The sequence below is a fragment of the Heterocephalus glaber genome, unplaced genomic scaffold, assembly GCF_053883595.1.
Source record: "Heterocephalus glaber isolate CG9 unplaced genomic scaffold, H.glaber_assembly_v1.0 deba00001504, whole genome shotgun sequence".
Classification (NCBI taxonomy): Eukaryota; Metazoa; Chordata; class Mammalia; order Rodentia; family Bathyergidae; genus Heterocephalus; species Heterocephalus glaber.
Genome location: NW_028258324.1, coordinates 18,972,513 through 18,999,871, shown reverse-complemented (window position 1 = coordinate 18,999,871; position 27,359 = coordinate 18,972,513). Strand labels below are relative to the sequence as shown.

Sequence of the window (27,359 nt, the reverse complement as noted above, 5' to 3'; positions counted from 1 at the left end):
GACATTTAATGATTCCAGTATTTGCTTATCATCATCACTTGCCATTTCTTGATCTCTGTTACTCTAAGGACTATGGCATCGAGCAGTCTTTCTCTCAGCCTATTTTCTTGCCACTATGCCAGAAGAATCCATATTCCTAAAACCACTTTCACCTCAGAGCTCACCATATCAACATCCTACACTCTACTTGGTAGGGACCCATCTGAGTTCTACAAATTCACTTGCCTTCAGAAGTAAAATGGGTAATGATACAGGCAAAGCTGAGTATACATTGTGCACTCTAAAAAAATTATTTAAAAAAAACTGTGAAGTTGAACAAAGCCCATTGTAAATTAAACTAACTGGCTATCTATTACTTTGCTATCCTAATTCCAATATTTCTCAAGTTTTTTAAGTTTCCCTCCCTTTAATAGATAATAAAGATTTCATATCTTCTTTTAAAGTTATTTGCAAATCCAAAATATATCAAATATGCATACTAAAAAATATGGATACTAAAACTAAATCATAGCAATTATATTACTGAAAATGTTTTCTAAACTCAAGTGGTCTACTATCTTTCCCTACTACATCTGGAAATATTACCCCAAGATTTTATAATCACCTGGAACTACATCATATCTGAAGTTTTAAAAACAATATTTTATATAAATACAGATCATCTTACTTTCTGTTAGTACATTGACTTCAACTTCATAGAAATCATCCCATTTCCCTTTTTACTCATTTTGTTAGCCTTCTTTTCTTCTGCAGTTCTTCTTAGCAATTCCTGGAAATTACGTTAGTCAGGGCCTTTTGCCATTTGCTATAATTATTTTCTCAAGAATCAGTAATAAACTCCCTCAAACTCTTCTGCTAATATACCTAACCATTTGTAGTTCCCAAATAAACCACAATTACATGCTGTACTTTCTGCCTAAAATACTTCACCTTTTAATTCTTGTTCATTCTTAAAGATCTTAAGCCATAATTTCTTTAAATGCTTTCAGAACATGTTATTTTCCAGCCTTAAACCAAGCCAGACTGTGTTCTCCAGCCTCAACCTGTGACCCCCAGCTGCTTCAACTACATATGTATTTAAGAAGCATATGATTTGAAAAATATTTACATTTAATGAAAGATTTTACAACTAGAAGAAGCCTTAAAGATAATTTTCCCTGTCATTTTATGAACCAGTCATTTTAAAACTAAAAAGTAAAGTGATACAGCCATAGCTATAAATCAGATCTTACCAAAGAGAAAAATAAATCTCTTTGTAAAAAAGACCTAAAAATACAAAACATTTCTAGTTAAACCTCTGCAAATAAATGTTAAACTGGTTCCCAGAAAGCTTTCCCAATGTATGGATTTGTGACTGTCAATACATCAGGGGTATGTGAATAAAATAAAGGAGAGAATGGTTTGGAGGTTTAAGTTTTATTTTATATACTATCCAAAAATTTTAACTTGAAAAATGTTTGTCAACAGGCTGCTTGGGACTTCTAGGTCTATTTTCCAGAGTAGATGTTACCTTTGATATTGTATCAACCCTAATTATTATTTGCATATATAAATGGTATGCTTAATTACTATAATTTATTATTTTTAATTACGTGTACAGTGGTACCTCCGTTCAAGAACTTAATTCATTCCACGATTCTGGAAAAGATGGCCATGGTTATGTTCCTGTGGGAAAGATAGTTGTGGCTGCGTTAATCACCTAATGCAGAGTTCCAAACAAAAAATTTTGCCAGTGCTTTTATTTGTGAACCAAACTGTTTGCAAACAAAAGTGTTCGTGAACCAAGGTACCACTGTATATATAAAGGCTAATGTCATGTTTTATCAGAATGGGTAATTTATTTAAAATAGTTCTGAGAAGTCCAAGAGCATAATGCCTGTGTCTGCTCTGCCTGTGGCTCATGCAAGAAGCAAAAATAGGCACATGCAGAAGAAAGCACACGTGTGAGAGAGGCAGAGGGGAGATGTAGGCTCTTTCATTACCATGAGAACTAATCCAGGCTCAAAAGAACAAACAGTCTCTTTGAGAAAGACATTTATTTGTTGTTATAAAGTGCCTCAAGACCCAACTACCTTCCAAAGGCCCCACCTCTCAACAATGCAACAATGGGAGTCAGATTTCAACATGAGGTTTGGTAGAGAAAACCATACCAAAGACATGTACCAAAAATCAAGATTCTCAAATCTTAGACCCACACATCTTATACACTATGCCCATGTTTGTGATTGTACTCAACTTGTACATGACAGGATACTTTCTTGATCAATCATGTCAACACTGTTCTTAACATTTTCAAGCAGGGAAACAGGAAGAGATGATGAATAGAAAAAATAAAGACAAATATTGTCTAAGAGGGGACAGAAGAAGATCAAATAGGTCAAATATTTAAACAAAATAGTTTGGTGGGCTAGTGGTACAAAGGATAACATGCCTGACTATGGACCAGAACATTGTTTTGACCTCTTTATAAGTAAGATAGAAAATGGTACCTCTACTCCTTCTACTACTTGAAACTTCTTGGACTCATAAACTGCTTCTGATAAGCAAATAGCACCCCCATCCACCAAGAGTATGAGATGAATCTCATTCATTTCCTAATTACTTAGCATTGATTAACATTTCTGAAAAATTCAGAACTTAATCAGCAAAGGAGCTAGCAATCTGGTTTTCCTACGTCACCCCTGTTATCACATTTCTTAAAAGCTGCATAGAGAATACCAATTTTTAAAAGCTAACATCACTGACATACACTTACTATATCACAAATCTATTTATCAAAAATCTTAATTTTCTAACCTGGAATGTCGGAGGCTGTCCTTTTTGTTTTTTGCAGAACACAATGTGCATTCACAGCCAACTGCATGGGGCTTGGGTAGAGACACATCCTGTTTTAAGAGCATTGTAAGAATTTCATAGTTGTTACGATGAGCAGCTAAAATGACAGGTGCAACATCCATAGTTGTTGAATACTCAGGATTTTGAATTCGTTCCATTAGTTTCTGAAAAATATTTATATAAATGTCCCAAAATTATTATTTGTGATTTCAAAAAATACATTTATCTTAAGGATGAAATGAAAAAATAGGAAGGCAAAAAGAATTTAAGAATTTTTAAAGAAATATAAAAACCATTTTATTTGGAATGAATTTTTTAGAACCTCAAAACTTTAATTAATAAATGCAATATAATCCTAACAGGTAAAATCTCAATAGATAACATTCATATTTGTTCTGTTTCCCTACCAAAGAAGAAGCAAGGATATTTAGAGAAATACCTTAGGAAAAAGTATTTAGTTTTTACAAGATTATAGAAACATGCTTGGCAAGGATAAAGAACAAGAATTTTAGAAAAAGAATATAATGGAAAGTAGAAATGTTAAAAAAAAAATAGGCAGAGTACAAATACATGAGAAAAACTAAAAATTCCACCTCTATGGTAAACTTTGTCACATTAAAGCAATGAAGCAACCCGAAAAAGAAAGCACTCTTCATGTTGTACAATTCTCTACATATTCCAAACCATTGCCTATACTGGTTCCTATTACAAATACAAAAAAACACTAATAATCATAGCTACTAACAAGAGTCCTGGAACTATTAGGCACTTTACATTTATCATCTCACTTAATCCCCCTAGTAGCCTGTAAAACTGAGCGTAATTAATCCCCACAAAGAAACTGAGGCTCAGAGAAGCTAATGTGCCCAAGCCACACAATAGAGTGGATTTGTATTACTATTATTATTATTTTTTTTTGGTACCAGGGTTCGAACTCGGGTCCTTGCACTCATGCAGCAGGCGGCGAAACCACTGAGCTAAATCCCCAGCCCCTATATTACTATTATTATGATTAATCCAGGTTTGTATTAATCAGGAACCTGAGCTCCTTCCACTACATAGGCCCAGTGGCCTGATGATGACATGAAATGAGGAAAAAATATTAATAGTTAAAAAATCAGGGTTAAATAAAAAGATTAACTATTTTATGACTATTGCATATTCTTTCCAACACTTCTCACTTTTTCACAGAGGTTTCCCTGAGAGCTGTTTGATTCCAGTGTAAGCTCATCAAGTTCACATTTTGGTAATTTTTATTAACATTATAAAAGTAGTGTACACTCAATATAAAATATCTGAAAAATACAGAAAAGCAGAAATAAGGATAAAAATACCCATATTCCTTCTACCAAATAACTTTTTACAGTACAGTATATCCTTCTAGTTTTTCCTCCACCAAACACCTTTTCAACATCATCTTTTGCCTAAACAGCTATGTTAAGCATCAGTGGTTAAAAACAATGGCTCTTAATATTTCAAAGATCAAGGACTCTTTTAGTAATTTTACAAGGCTGTAGCCCAGGATCTTCGCAGAGAAAAATTCATGCACAGAATTTTTCATGCAATATAAAAAAGGTCATTGACTCTGTGTTTAAGATATTTTGCTAATTAAAAAAATACTATAGCAAATATCTTTATGAAAACAGTATTTTGCAAATTTAGGATTATCTCATTAACATAGACCATTAAGAAGTAAAATTATAGGTCTACCAGCCACAAAGGTTTGAAGCTCTTGATACATAATGTCAAAAGCCTCTTAATAATTTATATAAAACCAATAACATAAGACGCATCCATTTCATACTAAAGCTTTACTCACCAGCACTGGGTATGATCACTCCTAATTTGAGTGAAAATATATTATTATGAAATTTTAATTTACTTTCACTTGGTTACTGGTAAGTTTTAATATTTACTGATATACTTATCTGTTTTTCTCCTTTTATGAACAGTTAGTTTATATACTTTGTTTATTTACTAGAGAATTCAAATGAATGAAATTATTTAACAATTACAGAGAATCCTTAAATTAGCCTTTTTCCCTCTTGTTGCATTACTGGTCATATAGAAGAGAAGATTATATTTAATCCCAAAAGAAAAACTAATAGAAAAGGAGCCTTCATGTTTCCCATACAGTTTATTTAACTACATGAAAAGCATTATACATGCATAAGCTTAAGGTTTATAATTTCACTGCTCATAACATAATCTAATACTACCAAGTAAACATGTATTTGAAAGTCAACTGCAAAAACAATAATTTTGACAAGCCAAGAATACAGAATTAATTCACTGAAATAGTAAAAGTAAGCATATAGAATTAATTCAATATTGCCTGTGTAGAAGTAAAAATGCTGTTACAATGTGATGTTACCGTCATTGCAAGTATCCGAATAAAGGCTGAATAATCATTATTTGCTAAAGACAGAGTAGAAAGTGGTTTTTTTTGTTTGTTTTTTGTTTTTGGTACCAGGGATCGAACTCAGGACCTTGCACTTGCGAGGTAGGCACAGTGCCACTGGACTAAATCCCCGGCTCTAGAAAGTGTTTTTTCTAAGAGTACCATTTAAAGTAGTTCCAACATCTAGCATACTGTATTTCACTTTTCCTGCCAAGAAATGAAATGGCTTACAGACTAGATCGAAGGCATACCAAAATGTGACCATAACTACAAGGTAAATGGCAGAAAACTGACAAAAATTTAGATCTTTCTAGTTCTCTGGAACTATATGCTTAGCCTTTTTTTCTTTATTGTTGTTGGTTTCTTATCACTAGTTAGACTAGGTGGTACTATCCTCTGGAGAAAGTCACATTTTTGTTGTTGTCTTGTTTTGTGGTGCTACCAATCAAACCAGGGCCTTGCAAGCACTCTACCACTGGGCTGCATCACTAGCCCAGCAAGTAACAATTTTTTTTTAGTAATCTAAATGAGTAGTTTTTCAGGAAACACATGATGAAAGTATGAAATTTGGCAGAACTTCTCATAGTTATCAGATCATGGCAGAAAGTCTGCTACTAATTTATAATTATTCTGTTAAATTATATTTTTCTTCTGTTTACACTCCTGCTTGTTTCACTATGTTTTCACCAATAATAAGTTTTATAATTTAAAAAATTCAAACAAGTGGGCTGGGGATTCAGCTCAGTGGTTCCGCTGCCTGCCTCGCAAGTGCAAGGGCCTGAGTTCGATCCCCAATACCAAAAAAAAAAAAAAATTCCAACAAGTATCTCACTTTTTAAGTTAGTATTTGATTAATTTCCTAATTATACAAGCAATAAAGAAAAATTTAAAAAACAAGGAAAAGTCCTTAATTTGGTCAATCAATAAGAGATGACCACTGTAAGGTAATATTTTGTTGTATTTACATACAATCTCTTTAAATGCATTATTTTTAACCTTAGGCCAAATTATATGTACAATTCACTATCCCCATTTTTCCCTCACTTAATATTTATTTTTCTATATTCCTGAAAATTGTTTCTAAAATATCATTTTAATGACTGCATATTATGTTGTACTTCTAATTATTCATATTTTCAATCTCTTTTAGGATGTTTACCCTTACCCCAGCTACTTTTAGAATAGTATTACTTTTTTTCCCACTGCTACAAATAAGATTGTAATCAACAGTTTTGTCTTCTTTTGGGTGGGGGGGCATTTGCTTCATAGATTTCAAGAGGAGAAAGAATTAAGTTAAGCACTTTTCTTGTTTATGATACCGCTTGCCCCACCAGTAGTATATGTATAAACCTATATTACTCCCTTGTCATCAATGATTACTGTTTTTTTTTTAAATATTCGCTGAACAGGGAGTGGTTGCATGCATCCATATCCCAGCTACTTAAGAAGCTGAGGTGGGGAATTGCCTGAGTCCACAAGTTCAAGACCAGTCTTGGCAACATACTGAGATTCTATTTAAAAAATTTTTGCTAATTTGATGAGCAAAACGTAGTATGTTATACTTGATTATTAGTAAGGTTTAGTACAGTATTTTGGATTTTCTCATGTCCTTTTCTACTATGATTACAGTGTTTCCTATCAATTTATCTAGTATTAATATTACTAATTAGAGATATTTGCTGCAAATATCTTTTGCCAATTATCCACTGCTCTTTAAATTTTGCCTGGGGTTTTTTTTTTTTTTTTTGGTACCAGGGATTGAACTCGGGACCTTGCGCTTGCAAGGCAGGCAGCAGAACCACTGAGGTAAATCCCCGGCCCAAATTTTGCCTGTTTGAATTTAAGAAATTTAATTTCTATTTTAGTCACAATGCCTCCATGATTTTTGTCCCATTTTTATGCTTAAAAAATTCCTTCCACTACCAAATAGTTAAATATTCATCTGTATTTTCTTTCAGTTTTATGGTTTCATTATTTACATTTAATTCTTTAACCTATCTGGAAACTAATGATATTTTCAACATCACCTGCAAAATATTCCAAACTTAAAACACTGGTCATTGTTGACAAAATTATAGAAATATCAACTAATTTTTAAAAAGTTTCCTGAAAGCAATACTAATTATCCTTCCAACAGTCTATTTAAAGTTATACTTTACAAAGTGAAAAAAATTCTGTTTCCAAAAAAACCAAAACAAATTTGGGGGAAGAATAAATGGCAACAGGGCAGGAGAGCTACTTTGGTTTAAAATCCAAGTTAGTAAATACTTAAGAGTACTAACTACTATAGTTGGTCTTGATGATCGTTTTGCTCGATGATTAAGTAGTATATCAACAGCTCCCACTACTTCAGAGTCGATTGCCACCAAAAGTGCATCTGCAGACTTTAAAAAAAAAAAAGTTAAAAATGAAAATGGAAGATAAAAAGGTGTACTATTTATTCTTACTAATTTATAAATAAAGTTACTTAAATTTTTTAACTGTATTATATATAGACATACTGAATTTTCAAAAATTTAGACTTGTACAAGTGGTACATTTGCTTGCCTTAGCAGTATTTCTGTGTACAATACACACATTTCTCTCCTGATTTCAATGCATGAAGGGGTAAAATAATGAATGCTTGATAGTAGGGATTACTAATTGAATAGATTTACTACAGTGCAGTATTTAAAGTTGAGTTTTCTTTTCAAGATATTTATTCTTGAACAGTGGACAAAAAAACTCTTAAATTTCCAAATCTATAAAAGTAATTGCCAGAAACTATTACTACAGCTAAAGGATCATGCTTAGACTAATTAAAATGATCACTATTGAGACAATCATGAGAATAAGGGAGAATGGAAAATACAGAGAGCTCTCTGTTCTCATAATTAGAACACACAACCAAATGACACGGTACAAATCTGACATTAATATTAGCAATCTTTATCACGTAGCAATAACAAAGAAGTTATTAAAGTTCATAGAATAGGAAGGACAAGTAACTGTTTAGTTTTACTCCCAACCTATACCTAGCTCTCTGTAAAGATTCACTTTTGACAGGAGGCAAAAGTAAACTGACTCAGAAGAAATGGGGACTTTTCAACTCTCTGTAACAAAGCTTATAGCGCTATCAGCAACCTTTCTTTGCATTTTTTGTTGTTTTTTAAAGAACACCATAAAAGCAGAAGCAAAACATGGAAATAATGATTTAACCTAAGAAAACACCCTGATTACATTCAATTTATACTTTTTAAATCAACCAAGACTCATGCTCTCAGGAATGAAACTGTATTTGATTTTTTATATTCTTTGCAGTTGAAAAAATAAAGCTTTTATCCACTTTACCTAGACATCAAGAAACAGGACTAAACACCCTCAATAAAGGACTGAGCTCCTCATTCAACCATTAGGAATTACCTATGTTTTCCAATAAGAAAAATTTCCTTAATCCATTGTTTCATTCCTTTAAAATTTTAGAATTAATTGGGTTATAGCCCTTGCCTTTAAGTTCTAGGATTATTTTTCTGTTTTGTTAACATTTTCTTCAGTTTCAGCATATTTAGTCAGTTGAAGCAAACAAAAAGACCCTGTATCCATTAGTATTCAATATCATCTATAATGTTTAGTTTTAATCTATAAAACTAACTAAAACAATGACACTGCTCTCAAACAGCAACTTTGACCATCTGAAACAGCCATGGATCCAGCTCCAATGTAAAACATACCAAATACAAAAAAAAAAAAAAAAAGAGCTGTCATAAACTAACTTCATGGGCATCATTTCCCAAAAGAAAAAGGCCTATGCACACTGAGAATTGTCTATATGTGACAGATTTCTGGCCTTCCTAACTAATCTTCAGATCTTTACTGAATAAAGAAACAGCTAGATAAAAACTAACAAAGAGGACAGGGGAAGAAAGAAAAAAAGTTGCTAGAACTTGACCACTGGGGGAAAAAAAAAATCAGTATAATAAAATTACTAACAATAGCAATCTGAAGACATTTAATGTAAGGATAAACATGATAAGAATTTTGGACTAGATGAAGCAAAGTAAAATGATTACATTCTCAATGACTCCAACTTATCAGGGTAAAGTTAAATTATATTCAGATATACTACTTAGTAAAGATTACAGACCTACACTAAATCTTTCAATGCTTAAAAGGATAAGCTTCAGCTATAAAAATATTTATATAAAAATGTCATGTAAATAAAGTTACCATTGATTTATTCTATATAGATTGTTATTTGATAAACAAATGGCAGTTGTTAGACAAAAATATCTTAAATTATTTTACAAATATCTACAAGTATACAAAATATCCTCACTGTTTTTTTCCCCCTTACTTTCTCAGATATCTGACCATTCCTTGTTAGAACATTTTCAATAGCATTTCAATAACATTATGTATATATGAAGTCACTACTTTCCTTCTCACCTCAGAATTCCTCTTTTCAACAATTCCCATACTTTTCCCCCTTAAGTAAAAGAAACAGTTATTTCCCTTCCAAACATATATTCCATCTTAATATTCTATTTTAAGCCCCCCAATCTTCTATAGGAGCTTGGTTCTTCATTGACAGAAATACCAGTGTCAGCTCCCACTTCAATTTTAAATCCTTTCTCACTCTTTACTAATTTAATTCATCCTATCTTTGTCTTACCACTTTCCTCTTGCTTTCACTGTGTCAAACTTCTCAAATCAATGTGCATAATTTTCTCTAATTCTATTGATGCCAGTGTTCCTCCTCATACCTATGACTGCCTACTATATCTATGTCTTTACCTATCTACGTAGTCATTTTTGCAGCACTAGGATTTTGCAGAACCCAGGGCCTCATACATACTAGGCAAGCACTCTACAACTGAGCTACAACCACAGTCCTCCTGGACTAACTTTCCCAGGCAAGTTAGGTGGGGCCTCAAACTTGAATCCTCCTGTTTCAGCTTTCTGAGTAGCTGAGATTACAGGTATGTGCCACCATACCTGGCTACTGTATCTCTTTAGCCTGACACTCCCTAGAGATGCAATTTTCACCTGTGGTTATTTGTTGGGAGCTGCCTGATAGCCTCCAAATCATCAGGTCTAAAACCAGAAATCATTTTCCTTTGCCCCAAGCCTGATTTCTCTTCACAACTTGTTTTTTTTTTCATCCTCCTCCCAGTTACCCATGTTTAAGATTTCCAAATCATCTTAGACTCCTTCTCAATTCTTCCTTCCAAATTTAAAAATTCCCTAATATCTGTCACTTCTTCCTTTATAACATCTCTCATATCTGCCTTTTCCCCATCTTCTTACAGCCACTCTTTGAGTTTAGGCCTAAACATCTTCATATCTGGATTACTATGAAAACTGCTCATAAGGGCTATAGTCTTCCCTACTTTTCTAATCTATACTAAATTCAGCTACAAGATTTATCTTTCTAAATAGTTGACACATATCACACCCTTTCTCAAAATTTATTTAATGATTTCACACTATTATACAAACCCAAATTCTTCAGCCTAGTATTCAAGGCCTTTTTCATCAGCTTTTAGTTATTTTTCCTTGTAATTTCCATTACTCTCTGATTCAAATATTTTGTTCAAAAAGGCTGTCAAGAGAAACCCAGAGTAAACATAAAGATTAAAACAAAAGATAATAGGAAGTAGGAAGACAGATGGTTCTCAAAGGAGAAGGAGACCAAGAGATGGAGGGAGGGGTGAGGGAGGGAAGGGATAAAAGATGAATAAAAGGAACTGGAATGTGTTATGTATATGTACCAACTTCCCACAAGAAACATAAACATTATGAACTATACACATATTCTAATAAACTAAAAATTTAAAAATCATTAAAAAATTTAAAAAGTACAAATACAAAAAAAAGCTGTCTCAAGAATACATTGTACTGGGCATGGTGGTACATGCCTGTATTCCCAGCATTCAGGAGGCTGAGGCAGGAAGATTGCTGTGAGTTTGAGGCCAGCCTGGGCTATGTAGTGAGTTCAAGGAGAGCTTAAAATATATTTATATTATATATATATATGTTATATAAATATATTGTTATATATATAATACACACACATATATACAACATACACATTGCACCTGTCTTTGTTTACATCCTTCTCTACACCCTTGTTCCTTATACCTATAAGGATTATTTAATCTTCCTGAACTTCAGTTTCCTCCTCTATAAAATAAGGATAATAACAGCTAAAACATAAGGCTGTTGTGAGGATTAAGTAAGTGAATATATTTAAAGTTGTTGGCACAGAAGAGTACTATATGTTAGCAATATTTCAAGGCTGAGCTCAACTGACGCTCTTCCAATAAAACCTTTCCAAATTGATCCAACCCTCAACCGTCTTCACCTTTTCTGTATTTATAAAATATTCATACTGAATAATAAATGTTTAAGTATAAAATAGGGATTCTCAGTGTACTATTGACATTTTGGGCCAGATATTTTTTTTAAATTGTGGTAGCTATCCCTTTTTTGCCCCCTTGTACCAGGGATAGAACTCAGGACCTTGTGCTTGCCAGGCAGGAGCAGCGCCACTGAGCTAAATCTCCAGCCTGTGGTAGCTATCCTATATGTTGTAGGATGCTCAGCAGCATTCCTAGCTTCTACCTACTAGATACCAGTAGTAACCTTCCTCCAATCAAACCAGAAATGTCTCCAGACACTGCCAAATGTCCACTGGTGAGGACAAAATCATTCGACTGAAAAACACTGACGTAACACAGGATAAAATACAAGAAAGTTCTTTAAAACTGTAAAGCAATATACAAGGTCAAGCATTATTACTACTCAGTCAGCACTTAAATACATTTTTGTATTATTCATATTCACTTTAATTGTCTAAAGCATTTAAAATCCTTTAGTAAAGAATCCATATTTTCCTTCATTTCAATAATCTTACACCAAACTAAATGCCCTGGACATTGACTGACAGAATAAGATATAGTTGGCCTAGAAAGAGCATGGGATTTGCAGTCAGAAGATGAAAATTGTAGCTTTACCTTTACTAATTTTAGAACTTTGGGCAATTCATTAAAGTCTATGAGCCTCAGTTTTTTGATTTATAAAAGAACATCTAAAAATAAATAAATAAATAAAGAACATCTACACAGGTTGACACTGATGTTTGAATGCAATCAAGAATGTGAAAAAAACCATGAATGTGGCAGAATTATTATATACATATAACCATATATACAAAAATATAGTTATTATACCATAATACCTCTTTTATCCAGAATCATCAGGGACTGAATTTCTTTATAACCTTATTTTCTAAATAACTGAAGCTTATGCCTTTAAGTGTTTAACATTAAAATGTGAACCATTTGATGGAAATCTACTTTCAGAGTACTATATAAGTATATTCTTCTTTTAAAATAATAGGTACTGAATATAATTTAACTTTCCCTTACTGATTCTAGGCCATTATTATAAATTTTAATTACCATTCTAATTCATAGCTCCCTCAGAGATAATCAGATATGAATGCTGTTGACTTCACTAAATAGTGTCCAAAGTACTTTGCCTCATTTTGTTGTTCTGCAGCTCTAATGACCCTTCCTATGCTCTTCTAATTATCTCTGGATTAAGAAATTAAGTTTGTTAAAATGGGATCTAAATTGAAAAACAAAAAACAGACTTTGAAGGTGGGCTCTTGAAATGGTTCTACAACTAAATTTAATTTGAAAACTTCATCATAGCTATCCTGGCTGCTCAGAGGTACATTTCACTTACTTTATGGTTCTCAGTTGTGTTCTGGATAGCTGAGCTTGCTAAGTTCAGCAACTTCTTTTTTTATTCTAAGAATATGGTACTATGTCACATAGTACCATATGGTATAATATATACATATAATAGAGACGGAGACAGAATTACCAACTTATATTCAGAAAGCCTGCTGTGAGTGCTTGCTGATATCACTCAAAAACTATGTCCCATTAAGAAAAAAAAAAACAACACTAGAATTCATTTGCTAAGAGACAACATAAGTCCAACCAAAAAAGGAGAGGAAAATAGTGTTATTATTAAATTTCCTTCAGAATCTTTAGACTGAATTCTTTTGAGATGTATATGCATGTCTGCTTTTCTATCTGAAATGATATAAGCCAAATACAAAGGTTTATCTTTTCCAGTTTTTAAAAAAAAATCAATGATCTTTATACATAAGTAAATATTAAATTTAAAATGAAAACAGTTTAATGAATCTTAGAAGAGAACTAAGACAAACTGAAAATTGTGAATCAGGAACATTTTGTTTGTAAGCCTGTAAATAACATGGGCCATGAAAAACATCTGTCCCTCTGACACTTCAAGAACACTTGTACTATTTTTAGGTATATAATCCAATATAATATAATAATATTATATATAGGTAATACAGGTAATAAAAACAAAGTTATTACCTCTATCAGATGTAGGGAAAGATGACGAGAGAAAAGATAAATCAAAACATCACACTAAAATGGCTTTTTTGGTCTGTATTTTAAATTTCTTAGTGCTCGAACAAATAAAAGGTGAAGGAAAGAAAGAGAAAGGAAAAAAATAAAAAGTAAACTGAAAAGATGAAAACATGGCATATCTAACATTTCTTAGAAGCTTCTAGATAAAATTATCTAGCCTTGTACCTGACAACCGTAGTCCAAAAGAAGCTGAAGTATATCCAAGTTTTCGTTTTCAATAGTTATGGTAATGGCATTTCTCCCAAGCACATCTACACAATTTATGTTCAAGTCACCTGAACTGTTTTCCTCCAAAATCTTTTTAACCATATAATAGTCACCTAAATAACAATATACAAACATAATTTAATATTCAAGACACATTAAGAATGACTATAAAGAAAAATTTAGCTTATTGAACTAAGACTAAAACCAGCTAAAATTTATTTTTGTATATGGAAACGTGCACAGAAAATGTGAACAGTTCCTGGATAAAAATTTGTATCTTGATAAAATAATACATGCATCAGCAGCAAATATATGTAAAAAACAAGTAGAAAAATTTTATTATGCAATGTGAAGTAAAAGTTACTAGTCTAAAATTCTTATATGGATGACTATAAGGAGAGAAACTTATAGAAGATACGTAAAACAATTTAATAAAGATGTCCCCAAATGCAGTCTGGCACCTAGAAAAATAAGAACCTTAAAGGAGCAAGTTTTATATCTCAAATATATACATCCCTTTATTTTTATGTCACAATGTTAAAAATGAGGTTATAAATAGAGGCTACTATAAAGAGTTTCTAAAGGAGAAAGTACACTTTTTAAAGGCAGTGGGAATATGTACATGCTGGTGGGTGTGTATTTAGTAGGAGGGGAAAGTTGCCTAGAAGCCCTCTCCACATCATCCTCCCAGCGCGCACACGCACTTTCTCATTAATGAGGCTGTTGAAAGTAAATGACCAGGGAACACTGAGATCACAAAACTGTAAGGCAGACTAGAATTAATGCTTGACTTGTGAGGAGGAGGCAGATTGTCTTCTGCCTCACTGTAGCCTACAAAACAGTTATCCCATGTGGGAAATCAGAATAATTATTTTCACCAAGAGCTCACTTAAATTTGCTGATGAGATGGTGCAAAAGTAGGGGGAAATAAACTAGAAGAAAAGAGAAAGAAAGCAAGGGGAGATGTTTGTTTTGTTTCATTTTACTTTTTAAACATAAGATGAATAAACCATTTTAAGTGACTTGAAATTATAGCTGTTCTTTAGAAGACTATGAATAAGAAACAGGAAAAGAATAATCAGTGAAAACCAGAGGAAAAATAAATAATGATTTCATGACACAGAAAGAGAAAATACTAAAGTTGGATTAAATGAATAAGGTATTAATTTTTTGTTAAAATTGCACATATTATTCTTAATTATTAATTATTAATTTTAATATTAATAATTATTAATTATTTTCATTATTATTTTTAATCTATGACCTTATAGTCCCTACACATTCTGAAAGAAGTTGAATAGTCTTTTTCTTTTTTTTTTTAATAGTTTTTTTCTTGACAATGTATTTCAAATGCCTCAAGAAGAAAACTAGTCACAGAAATACTTTCTTCACAGCATCACTAACTCTTAGACACTAATACTCCACGGCAAAAACTTAGCAACACTTTACAAAATGACATCTGGACAGAAGTGGCCAAATAGGCCAGTTAAAAATGTATCATTATTACTAGAAATAACATTTAAAACTATCTAAGGACTCCTGTCCTTCATTAATTCAAATATTATTTATAGCCATTATCTCTCCAAATATTGCTTCATTCCTAAAGTTTATATTTTCAAGTCATTTAAAACAATGTACCGTATTTTTTTTTTTTTTTTGGTACCGGGGATCGAACTCAGGTCCTTGAGCTTGCGGGGCAAGTGGTGGAACCACTGAGCTAAATCCCCAGCCCAATGTACCATATTTTAAAAGATTAGGTTGTCTAAACTTTTAGGATGAGGATATATGTAAAATGCTAAGAAACTTAAAATAGTAAGAAGCTAATTATACAGAAAAAGTTACAATTCAAAATGCTGGTGTATGCCAGACAAGATATATTTTATATTTTTATTTTATACAGAAGTTGCTGTCAAGAGTTACATATATCTTTTGTCTTTTAAAAAATAACCATATTGGGCTGGGGATTTAGCTCAGTGGTTCCGCCACCTGCCTTGCAAGAGGAAGGATATGAGTTCAATTCCCGGTACCAAAAAAAACACAAACCATATAACTCAAGTAGGGTGGTGCATCCCTATAACTCTAGCACTGAGAGGATCACTGGGCTACACAGTGAATTCAAGGCCAGCCTGCACTATATAGCAAAAAACCCAACATATATTTAGAGGAGGAGGAGGTACTGGGGATTGAATCCAGACCTTCGAACTGAGTTAAATCTCTAGACCTTTAACATTTTTTTAAATCTTTTTTTTTTTTTTTTCTTTTTTGGTACCAGGGATCAAACTCAGGATCTTGTGCTTGCGAGGCAGGAGGTGGCACCTCTGAGCTAAATCCCTGACCCTATATTTAGAGGAAATACATCAAAATCTGTTCACTTTTTTTTTTTTATAAAAGAAAAAGAGACCTTTTCGAACAATTCCACAGGGAGTATTAACAATTCAAGAGCAAGTCATCTCGGCCCGCCTCTATAATATTCCCCACACTCATCTACTTGTTCCCATGTATACTGCTACCTCTCATCCAAGCCACCACTGTACCTCTTGAGCAAAGTCTTAACTTTTATGCATGCTAAAAAAAAATTCTCCCCTTGACCAAACTCTAGTCACTCTCCTGTGAGCTCTTCTCTAGTAGGCGTCACCATTAACCTATAAAGACTCGAACAAAATATAAACATAATTTCTAAGAGCTCAATGGACACCTCATTAAAATGATTCTCTTACAGAGCCTGCCTCAGAAAACTCATGGCTACCAAAAGAATTTATTATTTTGGCCAACCCCTGAAGACAGGGCGCTGTTTCCTAGACTCTGTGAGAGGGCAGAAGCCTAACTTCCATTAAGTGCCAGGTAGTAAACCCAGGTTGGTTTCACATAAAAAAAACCACCCACTTCCCACTTTTTGTAATTTTTCACTTTCCTGAATCTATTTGAGCCCCCATTTACCCTCTTCTCTATTCCGTCAGGCTTCCTTTAAAACATCCAGTCACCTCTATACAAATTGAAGTAAAAGAAGCCAATAAATATATGAAAAAATGTTCAACATCACTGGTCATTCGAGAGACGCAGATGAAAACAACACACAGATTCCACCACACCCCAGAAAGAATGGCTGCTTTCAAGAAATCAACCAATAGGATGTGAGGGCGATCTGGCTGCGACATCTGTCACCCCATTGATCGCCAAGGTTGATTCCGCTGATCTGGCTGGCTAGGCGGGTGTCCCCTTCCTCCCTCACTGCTCCTTGTGCGTCCCTCCCGAAGCTGCGCGCCAGGTCGAAGAGGACGACCACCCCCGATAGAGGAGGGCCGTTTCCTCCGTCAAGGGTATACGAGTAGCTGCGCTCCCCTGCTAGAACCTCCAAACAAACTCTCAAGAAATCAACCAATAACGAATTCTGGCCGGGCTGTGGGGAGAAAGGAACCCTTCTCCATTGTTGGTGGGAATGCAGACTGGTGCAACCACTGTGGCAATGAATATGAAGATCCCTCAAAAAACTAGGATTAGAGGTCCCATTTGACCTAGCTATTCCCCTGCTGGGTATCTTCCCAAAAGAATTAAAAGAATCATACCACAGCAATATATGCGCACCAATGTTTATAGCGGCATAGTTTGTAACAGCTCAAGCTTGGAAACAGCCCAAGTGCCCATCAACTGGACACTGGACAATGAAAATGTGAGCTTTTTAAAAACTAAAATATAGTACTATTCAGCCATTAATAATGAGACATTAGAGACATTTATAGATTTTTTTTTTTTTTTTGCTATTGGGGATCGAACTCAGGACTTTGGGCTTGTGGGGTAGGCATGATGCCACTGAGCTAAATCCCCGGCCCAACATTTATAGGTAAATGGTTGCACATTGAGGTGACAGTCTTAAGTGAAATAAATAGGACACACGTGTGTGTATATACTGAATAGTTACTCTAGTGTGAGAAACTGAAAGTGTAAATAAGGAGTAAAAGGTGTAATAGAAAATGTGAAATAGGAAGAAAAGGTGCAAAGGGGAAGGGGAAGTGGAAGGGGTAAGGGAAAGGAAAGAAGGGAACTAAATTAATATAAGAAAATGAAAAAATAGAAACAAAGACTTTGTAAATAGAGAGAGGTGGAGCGGTTAAAGGGAGGGCAGGGGAATGGGGAAAAAATAAGAATGAAGATATATTATGTAAAGGTACAAATCAATGATGAATGCCATTACATTGTATACATAAAATGTACCAATAAAATTAAAGAAAAAAAATTACTGATCATCAGCAAATTAAAAGGTTTATGTTCAGGAATATACAGTCAAAGCTACAATCTACTCAACCATTACTTTAAATGAGGAAAATTAACATAGATCATAGTTTAGGTACTTCTTAAACAAACATTATTTACTCATTCTTCAGTCAGGGATACCATAGGTTCCCACAGATAAAAGGGGCTCATTACCACACTAACTCTCAATGAAGGAGGAAGAGGTATAGGTGGCAAGAATTGCTAATTATTATTTAATTATATATACTTATAGTCAGCTCTTGTTTCATTCGGCCTTTACCTATGAATTACAGGTCCATGTGTAAAAAGAATGAGTGTACTTTAAGAATTTCATTTAGGGGGTCCAGATTTAACTTTATATCACTGGAACAGAAACTTTCAATTACTTTCTTTCTAAATTTTATACAAATTTATACAAACTTCATACAATTTATACAAATGTTACCATTGAGATGATCCTGACTCACAGTGAAGATCAATAATTGCCATTATTAATTGGTTACTATTTGTATGAACAATTGCCTATATAAAAGCCAGCTATTAAAAACTATAAAATTATTTTCCATTTTTTTGTTTATTCTTTCATCTATACATACTTTTCCAAGGACCACTCATTTACTAACATACAAATAACCACCTAATTGCCACAGTTTTTGCTTTAGGAATTCCTAGATTCTGTCCATATTATAAATTTTTATAGTTTTTAAATTTTATATTGAAAAGGTAGAGTAACATTGTTAAGTGATAAGGATGAGATATTAGTTGATTTGCTGTGGTGCTATTCAGGTACAGCACCATGTTTGACTTTTATCTTTATGGAATAAATTTAACACAAAGAATTGAAGGTTTATAAAACAACCACATAAAGCAAGTTTAATTTCCAACCAGTGAATCCAAAAGTGGATATGTCTTTTCTGACACAAATGACTTTCATTCATTCAATTACAACCAGATAGATATAACACACATAAACAGACACACACACACACACACACACACACAAACACACACACACAATTTGACTCTTAGACCTACATTAAATGAAACTGTCTATGAAAAGCAGGAACATTCTATTCCAATACCTGTTTTAATAAATGTTTGCTGTCTGGTCTGATGATATCAATATAATGCAGGAAGTTACTGCTACCTCAGAAAAATTTTCACTTTTAGATTTGATTTAGGCAACACCAAAAATGTTTTTGTTGTTGTTGTTGTTTGGTTTTTTTTTGGTAGTGGGGATCGAACTCGGGTCCTTGTGCTTGTGAGGCAAGCGGCAGAACCACTGAGCTAAAACCCCATCCCAACACCAAAAAATGTTTAAAAATATTAGTACATACAAACATGTAAGCAAAAAAATTACTCCTCTAACTCAAATTTAAATGTGTATCAGAAGCATGTGAGAAATATATCGTTTTCCTAAATTTAACCAAAAAACTTGTTTCAATATATTTGAAACATAGAAAATACCTATTTTCTCTCTCATTTTGAAAAACTTCAGAAGCAGGGATAAAGCATGCATATTTAGTTTCTACCCCCACCTCCAAAAGCCAGTCTGTGCAAGGATCTTGATGCTATAACACAGGAAATTGACAGTAATATAAAGCTGTTTCAAATACTACTACAGATAGGCTATAAAACTGTCATAAGGGCCAGGGATTTAGCTCAGTAACACTGTGCCTTACCGTGCCTGCCTCACAAGAACAAGGTTCTGAGTTTGATTCCCCCATACCAAAAAAAACAAACAAACAACTGTCATCAGTTAAAATTCTTATTTGAAATATGTCATGCTATAATCCTAAATATATACACCATAGAAATACCATAGCTACTCCAGGCACATTTCATTATGACATTTCTGTCCTCAAGTTTAACAAGAATATCAAATTCCCTTTCTGTTTGCTTTAAAATATCCACAACACATGAGCTAGGGTAGCAATGGCCACTTATTCTAACACAAGACAATCTTTTCCCTTCCCAACTCAGAATTTTTGAGGGAACTCAGTCTATTCCAGCTACATTAAATAATTTTACATAATCCAGACTATAATTTGAATGACATTATGTCTCTTTACATTTCCAAAACTATTCAAAGTTGTAGACTTTAACAAATGTTTTCATATTATTTGCTACTACTATATGAGAACATAAAAGTGGCTTAACAAACATAGGTAAACTTTTTTATATGTCAATGTGCTTTCATAAAGTTGTATAAATAAAATCCTATTTCAAACCCAGTAAGAAAAGTTACTACCGTTTACTTAAAACACACACATACAGGCAAACAAACAAAAATCTTTTGTAGTGTCAGCTGCCCTTTGAATATAACCGTATGTTCTGGATGTCAATGTGGTTTTAACAGACTTTTCTTAAGTGAGCATGGCCATGGTACAAGCTGCATAAATTTAGAAACAAGAAATTTTTAGTGCTTTTCTTTCTATAGGAAATAAAAAGTCTGAGGGCAATCTATTTCTTTTATTATATGCATCATTTGAAAGCCTGCTTACGTGAAGACTTTAAATATAGCCATAAAAATGATCAATTTCTAGATTAAGAAAAAGGAAAGCACACTAAATCTATTGCACCTATTTTTGCCCTATTATCTTTCACTATCTTTATCCTCCAAAGAAAGCTCTAGAGCAGTTTCTAATAAAAACCACGAACAAAAATACTCAAGTTTGGAGTAAGTTTTGGGAACTGAAGCAGAATTTCTCCATCTCTATTCTTGTTTCTCTACCTAGGATATCCAAATGCCTAATTCCATTTAACCATCACTGATAAAGGCATTGGGCAACTAACGCTAAATATCAGAAGAAAGATTCTTTAAAAAAAAAAAAAAAAGTCAGGTCAGAGCCCATAAAAAGGAGAAATCTTAAGGAAATGTTACAGAATTTTCAGACCACAAGGTCTGAAACTTGGCACTCGGCTCCCAATAGGAAAGAAGTGAGGGTAGAAATAGACCAGATCACGTGGTCAGTAGCTGGGATGGGGCTAAAACTCTGGGGTCTGAGCTCCCACGAAGGCACCTCCACACCTGACCCCAGGAAGGGAGGCCACCTCCAGAGCGGCTCCCAGAGGCGGCGCGCGCACCAGCTCCACCACCCCGCCAGCTCCACACTCCCGAGGCAGAGGCGGCGCTACGAGAACAGACAGGCGGCTGGAGAGGATGCCCGAGTGAGTGCAGGCAGGGAGACCCGGGGGGCGCGCGCGGGGCGTCCAGAGGCAGAGAAAGGGGCCTAGCTCTCACCCTTGTCGCACGCCAGCAAGAAAAGCTTCTCATTCAGGGTGTTCTCCTCCTTCACCTCCCGCACATCCTTCAGCGCCATCACTTCGTTCGGCGACGAAGAGGAGGATGGGGAGGAAGGCAGGGAGGAGGAGGAGACGCCCGAGAGGTCAGTGCTCGGGTACAGGGCCGCCATCATCGCGGCCCAGGAAGGGGGCAGGCCAGGAGACGGGGGAGGAGCCCCCATGGGCCCCGACCCCGACCCCAGCCCTGTCCCAGGGCTGGAAAAGGGATGAGTCGTTCCCATGGCCGCCTCCGCACCCGCGTGGGGCCCGTTGGCCCCGATGGGCGTCGTTTCCCCTCGGAGCCAGCACTCGCCCTCCACCGACAGCCCCAGGTTGATGGCAGCGCATGCGCGGCCCCGGGGCCAGCGCCCCCTCCCCAGCCTCCGGCGCCCGGGCCAAGCTGGTCCGCGCCCGTCCGGGGACGACAGAGTGGAACGCGCCAGGGCGGCAGCCGAGCGCGGGGCCGTGCCAGGAGCCGCAAAGGCCGCGCGGGAGGCGGCCTGGCCCGGGAAGAGGACGAGGTCGATGGGAGAGGAGCTCCGAGAGGCGTTTCTGAGCTCTCCGGACTCTGGGGCTGTGGGAACCGCCGGCCCAGCTGCGCCCAGAGGAGGTAGATGTTCGCGACTCCCTCCTCACGTCATCCTCATCTCCGCTGTAGCTACAACACCGGGGCGGGGCCTATGGCTGGGGAGGAGTCGGTGGGCGGGGCTTGGGCGGGGCGGGAGGGACGCCGGGTCTCCGTGACCTAGGGAACGCACCGCGGCCAGATGAGATGAACCGAAAGTAGACTCCGTCCTGGGTTGGTCCCCGCACCCGGGTGTAGAGGTCATTGCCCTGCCGTCTCCTGCTGGACATTTAACAAATGTACAGCATTATGCTAATTGAGCCTCTGACGATTCAAGGTTTCCTCGAAACCTCTTGTGAAATTGTGAAAGTATATCATTCAGATGCACTCTGCCCACAGCAGAGAAGAGAGAGCCCTGCCGCACCGCCAGAATTAGGCGTTTGTCTTTAAGTATACTGGGCTGGCTACCCTCATTTCCAAGGGCCATATTTTGATAGCATTCGTTTGTGATCTGAAATTGACCTAATATTCCTGAAGTCACGTAGTTTTCCTGATGTCATGTATTCGCATATAATTCAAAGGTGCCGACGTGACCACTGCATAAGCACATTTTTTAGGACCTACTCTTCATCACCATCCTTTCTTATTTATTGCATCTGATTTTTAAAATTGGATTGGTTATTTAGTGAAGCTCAGTAAGTGCTACTTTCTTTAATTATGTATTTTCAAATTAAAACTTTATTTAAAGCAGATTTATATTCTTTCATCTTTAAAAAGTTAGGAGGGAAAATGGAAATTACATTTCCTGAGTAATTCTTACTGCTTCCTCCAAATGCACTACAGAAAAAAATCTGAATTGTGCCTTTTAAGGCTTTAGTTTTTTGTTTTTGTTTTTTGGTACCAGGAATTGAACTCAAGACCTTGTGCTTGCCAGGCGGGCACAATGCCATTGAGCTAAATCCCAGGCCCTTAAGGTTTTAGATTTTTAAGGCAATATTTAATTTACTTTAGAGTATCTTATATTTGAGGGGAATATTTCCTGTCCCATTCTGGTTGATTTGTTCAATTCCTATCCCTATCAACACTTTAACTCCCAAATTTCCTAAATATAACTCCCATTTTTCAAAGTCCTCTTTACAGCTTTTTAAAAGGCCTTAGTAGATGCCAAGATTGCCCATCTTTTCAAACATTTTCTGTTTATTTGACAATAGTTGATTATTTATGGAATCCTTTTAGTTTTTGTTTTGTTTTGGGGGGGTTTTTTGGTACTGGGGATCGAACTCAGGTCCTTGTGCTTGCAAGGCAGGCGGTGGAACCACTGAGCTAAATCCCCAGCCCCCTTTTAGTTTTTGTTACACCCAGTGAGAGAGAACCAACCAGAGACCGATATTAAATCCACACAGGAGTTTATTACCAGCCAGGACCCAAGCCGAGCATCGGACTCGAGCCTCCACTAGGGGTTGACAAACTTGTTTTATACACCTTTGAGGCCAACAGTTTCTAGGTCCCCCTATGGGATAGAACTAGTAAAGCAAGCAAAAGGTATAGAAGCAGAACATCCTGCTGTTAAAACATTTGTAAAACAATAGTTGATTGTTATTTCTAAAGAGACTTTCTAAGGGGAGGAGGTTTTTAAGCTTCCTCCTTCTGAGTTCATCTAAAGGGCAGGCAGGTGGGTCAAGCAGCAATATGGAGTCTGTCTTGCTAACTAGGGTCCTTCAGTTTGGTTTTGTTTTTTTTTCTGTCTTGTCTCTAGGCAAATGTCCTCCAGTCTGTAATGTTTACTACAGTTCCAAGTTTGTGTATTTGATGGAATGTCCAAATTGCTCATTGTATATCTGCAGCCAGTGAACATAGAAGTATGTATTTATTTATGTGTATGTGCTTATGCACTTTGTAGTTCAGCAAAATGTCTATAGTCAGCAGCAGAACAACTCTAACCCTGCCCATTGTTGGAGACTCAGAGGGCTCATACATATATATGGCTACATACATAAAACTATTTCGAGAGAGAGAGACAGACAGACTATATATAGAGACAGACAGACATTGTTTCACCTTTTAAGCTAAACCTTTTTCAACTCTCTGGGCTTAGATGATTCTTTATCCAGAGGACTCTTGTGGGGACTTGATTAATTTCTAAGAGTTGAGTGAATACTAATCCACTTTAGTAGATAATCCTAGGGGACAATACAAAGTATTTTTGAGCTGTACCTGCTTCAAAGTAAGCGAGTCTTGTAACTGCACTCTGTTCTTCAGAAGTTTGGGGGTCATCTCAGATTCTGTAGTGAACTTTTTCTAGCAGAGATTGACACGCAGTGTCAGTTTATTCTGCATATATGACATAGAGACCAATGATCAATGAGTAGAGATCAGTGGTAGTGTTATGAACAACAGTGTGCAAGACTGAGAAGTAGCACATTACTCAAACTCATCCAAATCGCAGGTGCAAAAAGAGAAGAGCAGTCACAACTCCAGTCAGAGAAGCCATAAAATCCAGATTTAGATCTAGTCTTGTAAGAATTTTTTTTTCAGTACCAGGGATCAAACTCAGGACCTTGTGCTTGCCAGGCAGGTAGGCTGCCACTGAGCTAAATCCTCAATCCTTAGTCTTACAAGTAGGATAGACCCTCACTACATCTGCAGTCTCTCTCCTTTCCCTAAGGCCACATTTACCTGTTTCTTTTATATAACGCCTCCCAGAGTCTTCCTGCATTCTTTGCAGTTTGGTCTGCTGAACACTGATAATCCTTATAAAAACATCCCTAGGGCCAGGGATTTAGCTCAGTGGTTCTGGTACCTGCCTCAAAAGCCCAAGGTCCCGAGTTCAATCCCTGGTACCAAAAAAAAAAAAAATCCCTAACCACCCAAATTAATCTTCTTCACCTCAGTTCTCAAGTCAGTCTCTATCACATTTCCCTGCTTTACTTCTCCTATTGCATTATCACTATCTAAATTTCCTGTGTGATTATCAATTATCTCTCTCCACTAGAATATAAGATCAAGAGACTTGGTCTATATTTTTCTCAGCTGAATCTCCAGTGTCTAATGTCACTGGATCACAGTAGACAATAAATTTATTTTACTGAATTGGCTGATTCAGTCAGATTATTTCAACACAAACTAAATTTGTAGTAATCACACAGTTGGTCTTTAATAAAATTCTTCATATGTAAGGACAAAAAGAACTACCCTCACCATCAAATAAATGATCTAATACAAGTTTTTGTTTTATTTTAGTAATTCACTTGGGAATTCTTCTCTTTTCATTTCTGAAAAATAAGCTTATACCAGACTAATTTTCAAGACTATTTTTCTTTAAATGAAATACTGACACATTTCTACATACAGAGCATTTTTTATTAAATATACTTTGTGAGAAAAACCAACACCCTAAAGTGCCAAATTTCATGTAAATCAGATACTTTAGTAAATATAATAGTGGGAAAAAAACCAAAAAAGGAAACATGATTTAAATAATTTTATAAAAGAACAAACCTTAATCTTCATATAAAGAAATAGTCATCAAAATATAAAAGGGAAAGAAATCTCCTTTACAGAAGAATATATTTTAAAATTTCACGTGCTGGTCCTTTCATTTTAAAAATTCTAATCTAAACACACTGAGTACTCTCTTACCATGTATGGTTTAATCAGTGGTATAAGGAGAATTTAGACTTGATTCACACTGAGATCAAGTGACAGCATTTTTGTTGCATAGAAGTATTGCTCACTGGCATTAACAGTAAGAGATGGATGAAGTGCCTTTCTGGATTCAATTGTGAACAGCAAAATTGGTCTGTTAAAAATTCAGAAAAAAACAGACCTCATGCTTTAGCAATTACCAAGAACACAAGCATTCAACAAATATTACCAGTTCACTGGAGACTATAAAAGAAAAATAAGAAATTACTCTATGTTGAATACTAGCTGTATGTTACTTTCTACAAAAGATATTCTGTAGGCATATTGTAACATACACAGTATATATAGGTTTCATTATAGACAAACTAGCAAATGTAATAGAAAGCTAACAGGAAAATGTCAACATGATATGGGATGTTCCAGCCAGTATTTGGCTGCAAGTATTTGGAAGGAGTCAGTTGCAAAATAACTATATGCACATTCATAATGAATACTTGTGAAATAATCTTAATGTATCAGATATCCACAAACTGAAAAGTATTACCACACATTGTAGAGCCAAAATAAATACATAAGGTTTGGCTGACTGACCAGTTATACATACCATTTAAGAAAACCATGGTAATTCAGGGGTACACACACACACACACACACACACACACACACAGATACACTTCTCTAATAATATGTTATCAATATATACTATATGCTACACGTCATAGGTAAAGCTGTACTGCCAAAGTATGATATGTAAAGTACCAATGCAATTAAAATTAAGTTTTAAGTAAAAAGTTCTTGCTACTTAAATAAGACAGTGAACTTTGATGTCTATTCAAGAATTAGTTCTCATATATAAGAGTTTAATGTTAATGAACAATACTTGTCACTTTAAAATTTTAGATAACAAATTTACAGAAAGGTTTAAAGTTTTAAATCACGCTACAGTTTGAAAGAGAAAATAAAAGGATTAGACTTTGAACACATTTCTGATAAATTAAATAACACACCAAAAAATAGTCAAAACATATTTTATAACAAAAGCTGTAAAACGTTTTTGTACTGATCATTTTTGAATCATGAAAAAGAATGAATTAGCCTTTTTTTAGTAAGATTTTGGAGATCAAAAATAATTTAATCATGAAGTATCATCTTGATAATGAACATATTCTAGTATCAGCACTGATTGGTAAACTTAATTATGTTGCCCCAAAAAGTTAACAAGTTCTAATATGAACAATATATTAAATTCATTAATGAATACATAACTATTTTGAGCATACAAATATTCTCTGATTTTATACCCACTACATTTCCAAATTCTGTAAACTGTGAGGCATTCGATGTGTTTCATACGGCATAAGATCATACTAGTTTCATTATTTTATTCTGTTCAGTCCTTTTCCCATTAAGCATGCAAACACCGTCATAACCATCTTTGGTTTTACTTCTACGAGATCATCAGGTAATGCATATATCCGGGCACCAATCTTTCGAGCAACTGAAATGGCATATCTTAAAAAGACAAGAAAAATATCTTAGTATGTTTTATCTCCTATGTTTTCTCTTAACATACTTTTATAAAAGAAATATTTTGTAAAATTAACTTTACAAAAAGGTTAAGGTTATGATTTTTAAGTCATATTCCTCATGTAAGTTGTAATTAAAAATGTAAAACTTTAAGGATTTGAGAGAATTAAAAAGCCACTATGCTATAATA

The 27,359-nt window shown here is 35.1% G+C and overlaps 2 protein-coding genes and 1 long non-coding RNA gene across 16 annotated transcripts in view; 1 reads left to right on the top strand and 2 right to left on the bottom strand.

Moving 5' to 3' along the window:
- Trpc1 (transient receptor potential cation channel subfamily C member 1) overlaps positions 1 to 24,987 on the bottom strand; it is a 71,957-nt gene extending 46,970 nt beyond the window's left edge. For 3 of the 9 annotated variants that reach the window (XM_087186284.1, XM_087186292.1, XM_087186286.1), the window contains exons 1-3: positions 21,392 to 22,104; positions 13,858 to 14,012; positions 2,797 to 2,999 (exon numbers count right to left, since the gene is read on the bottom strand). In XM_087186284.1, coding sequence (XP_087042410.1) covers positions 2,797 to 2,999; positions 13,858 to 14,012; positions 21,392 to 21,674 — 641 coding nt within the window. In that variant the 5' untranslated portion in view covers positions 21,675 to 22,104. Of the gene's footprint in view, positions 1 to 2,796; positions 3,000 to 7,518; positions 7,621 to 13,857; positions 14,013 to 21,391; positions 22,106 to 24,211 lie in introns of those variants that run through there. The other 6 variants (XM_087186291.1, XM_087186285.1, XM_087186287.1 and 3 more) reach the window with 5 other exon arrangements.
- The window catches only part of LOC110347665 (uncharacterized), an 85,539-nt gene continuing 79,296 nt past the window's right edge, over positions 21,117 to 27,359 (top strand). The window contains exon 1 of the long non-coding RNA XR_002392398.2: positions 21,117 to 21,318. This is a non-coding gene — a long non-coding RNA (uncharacterized LOC110347665). The remainder of the gene's footprint in view (positions 21,319 to 27,359) is intronic.
- Pls1 (plastin 1) overlaps positions 25,221 to 27,359 on the bottom strand; it is a 140,098-nt gene continuing 137,959 nt past the window's right edge. For all 6 annotated transcript variants that reach the window (XR_015440841.1, XR_015440842.1, XM_087186296.1 and 3 more), the window contains one exon: positions 25,221 to 27,154. Coding sequence is in view for 4 of the 6 variants with exons in the window: in XM_087186296.1 (XP_087042422.1) it covers positions 27,019 to 27,154 (136 nt within the window). In the remaining 2 variants the exon portion in view is untranslated. The remainder of the gene's footprint in view (positions 27,155 to 27,359) is intronic.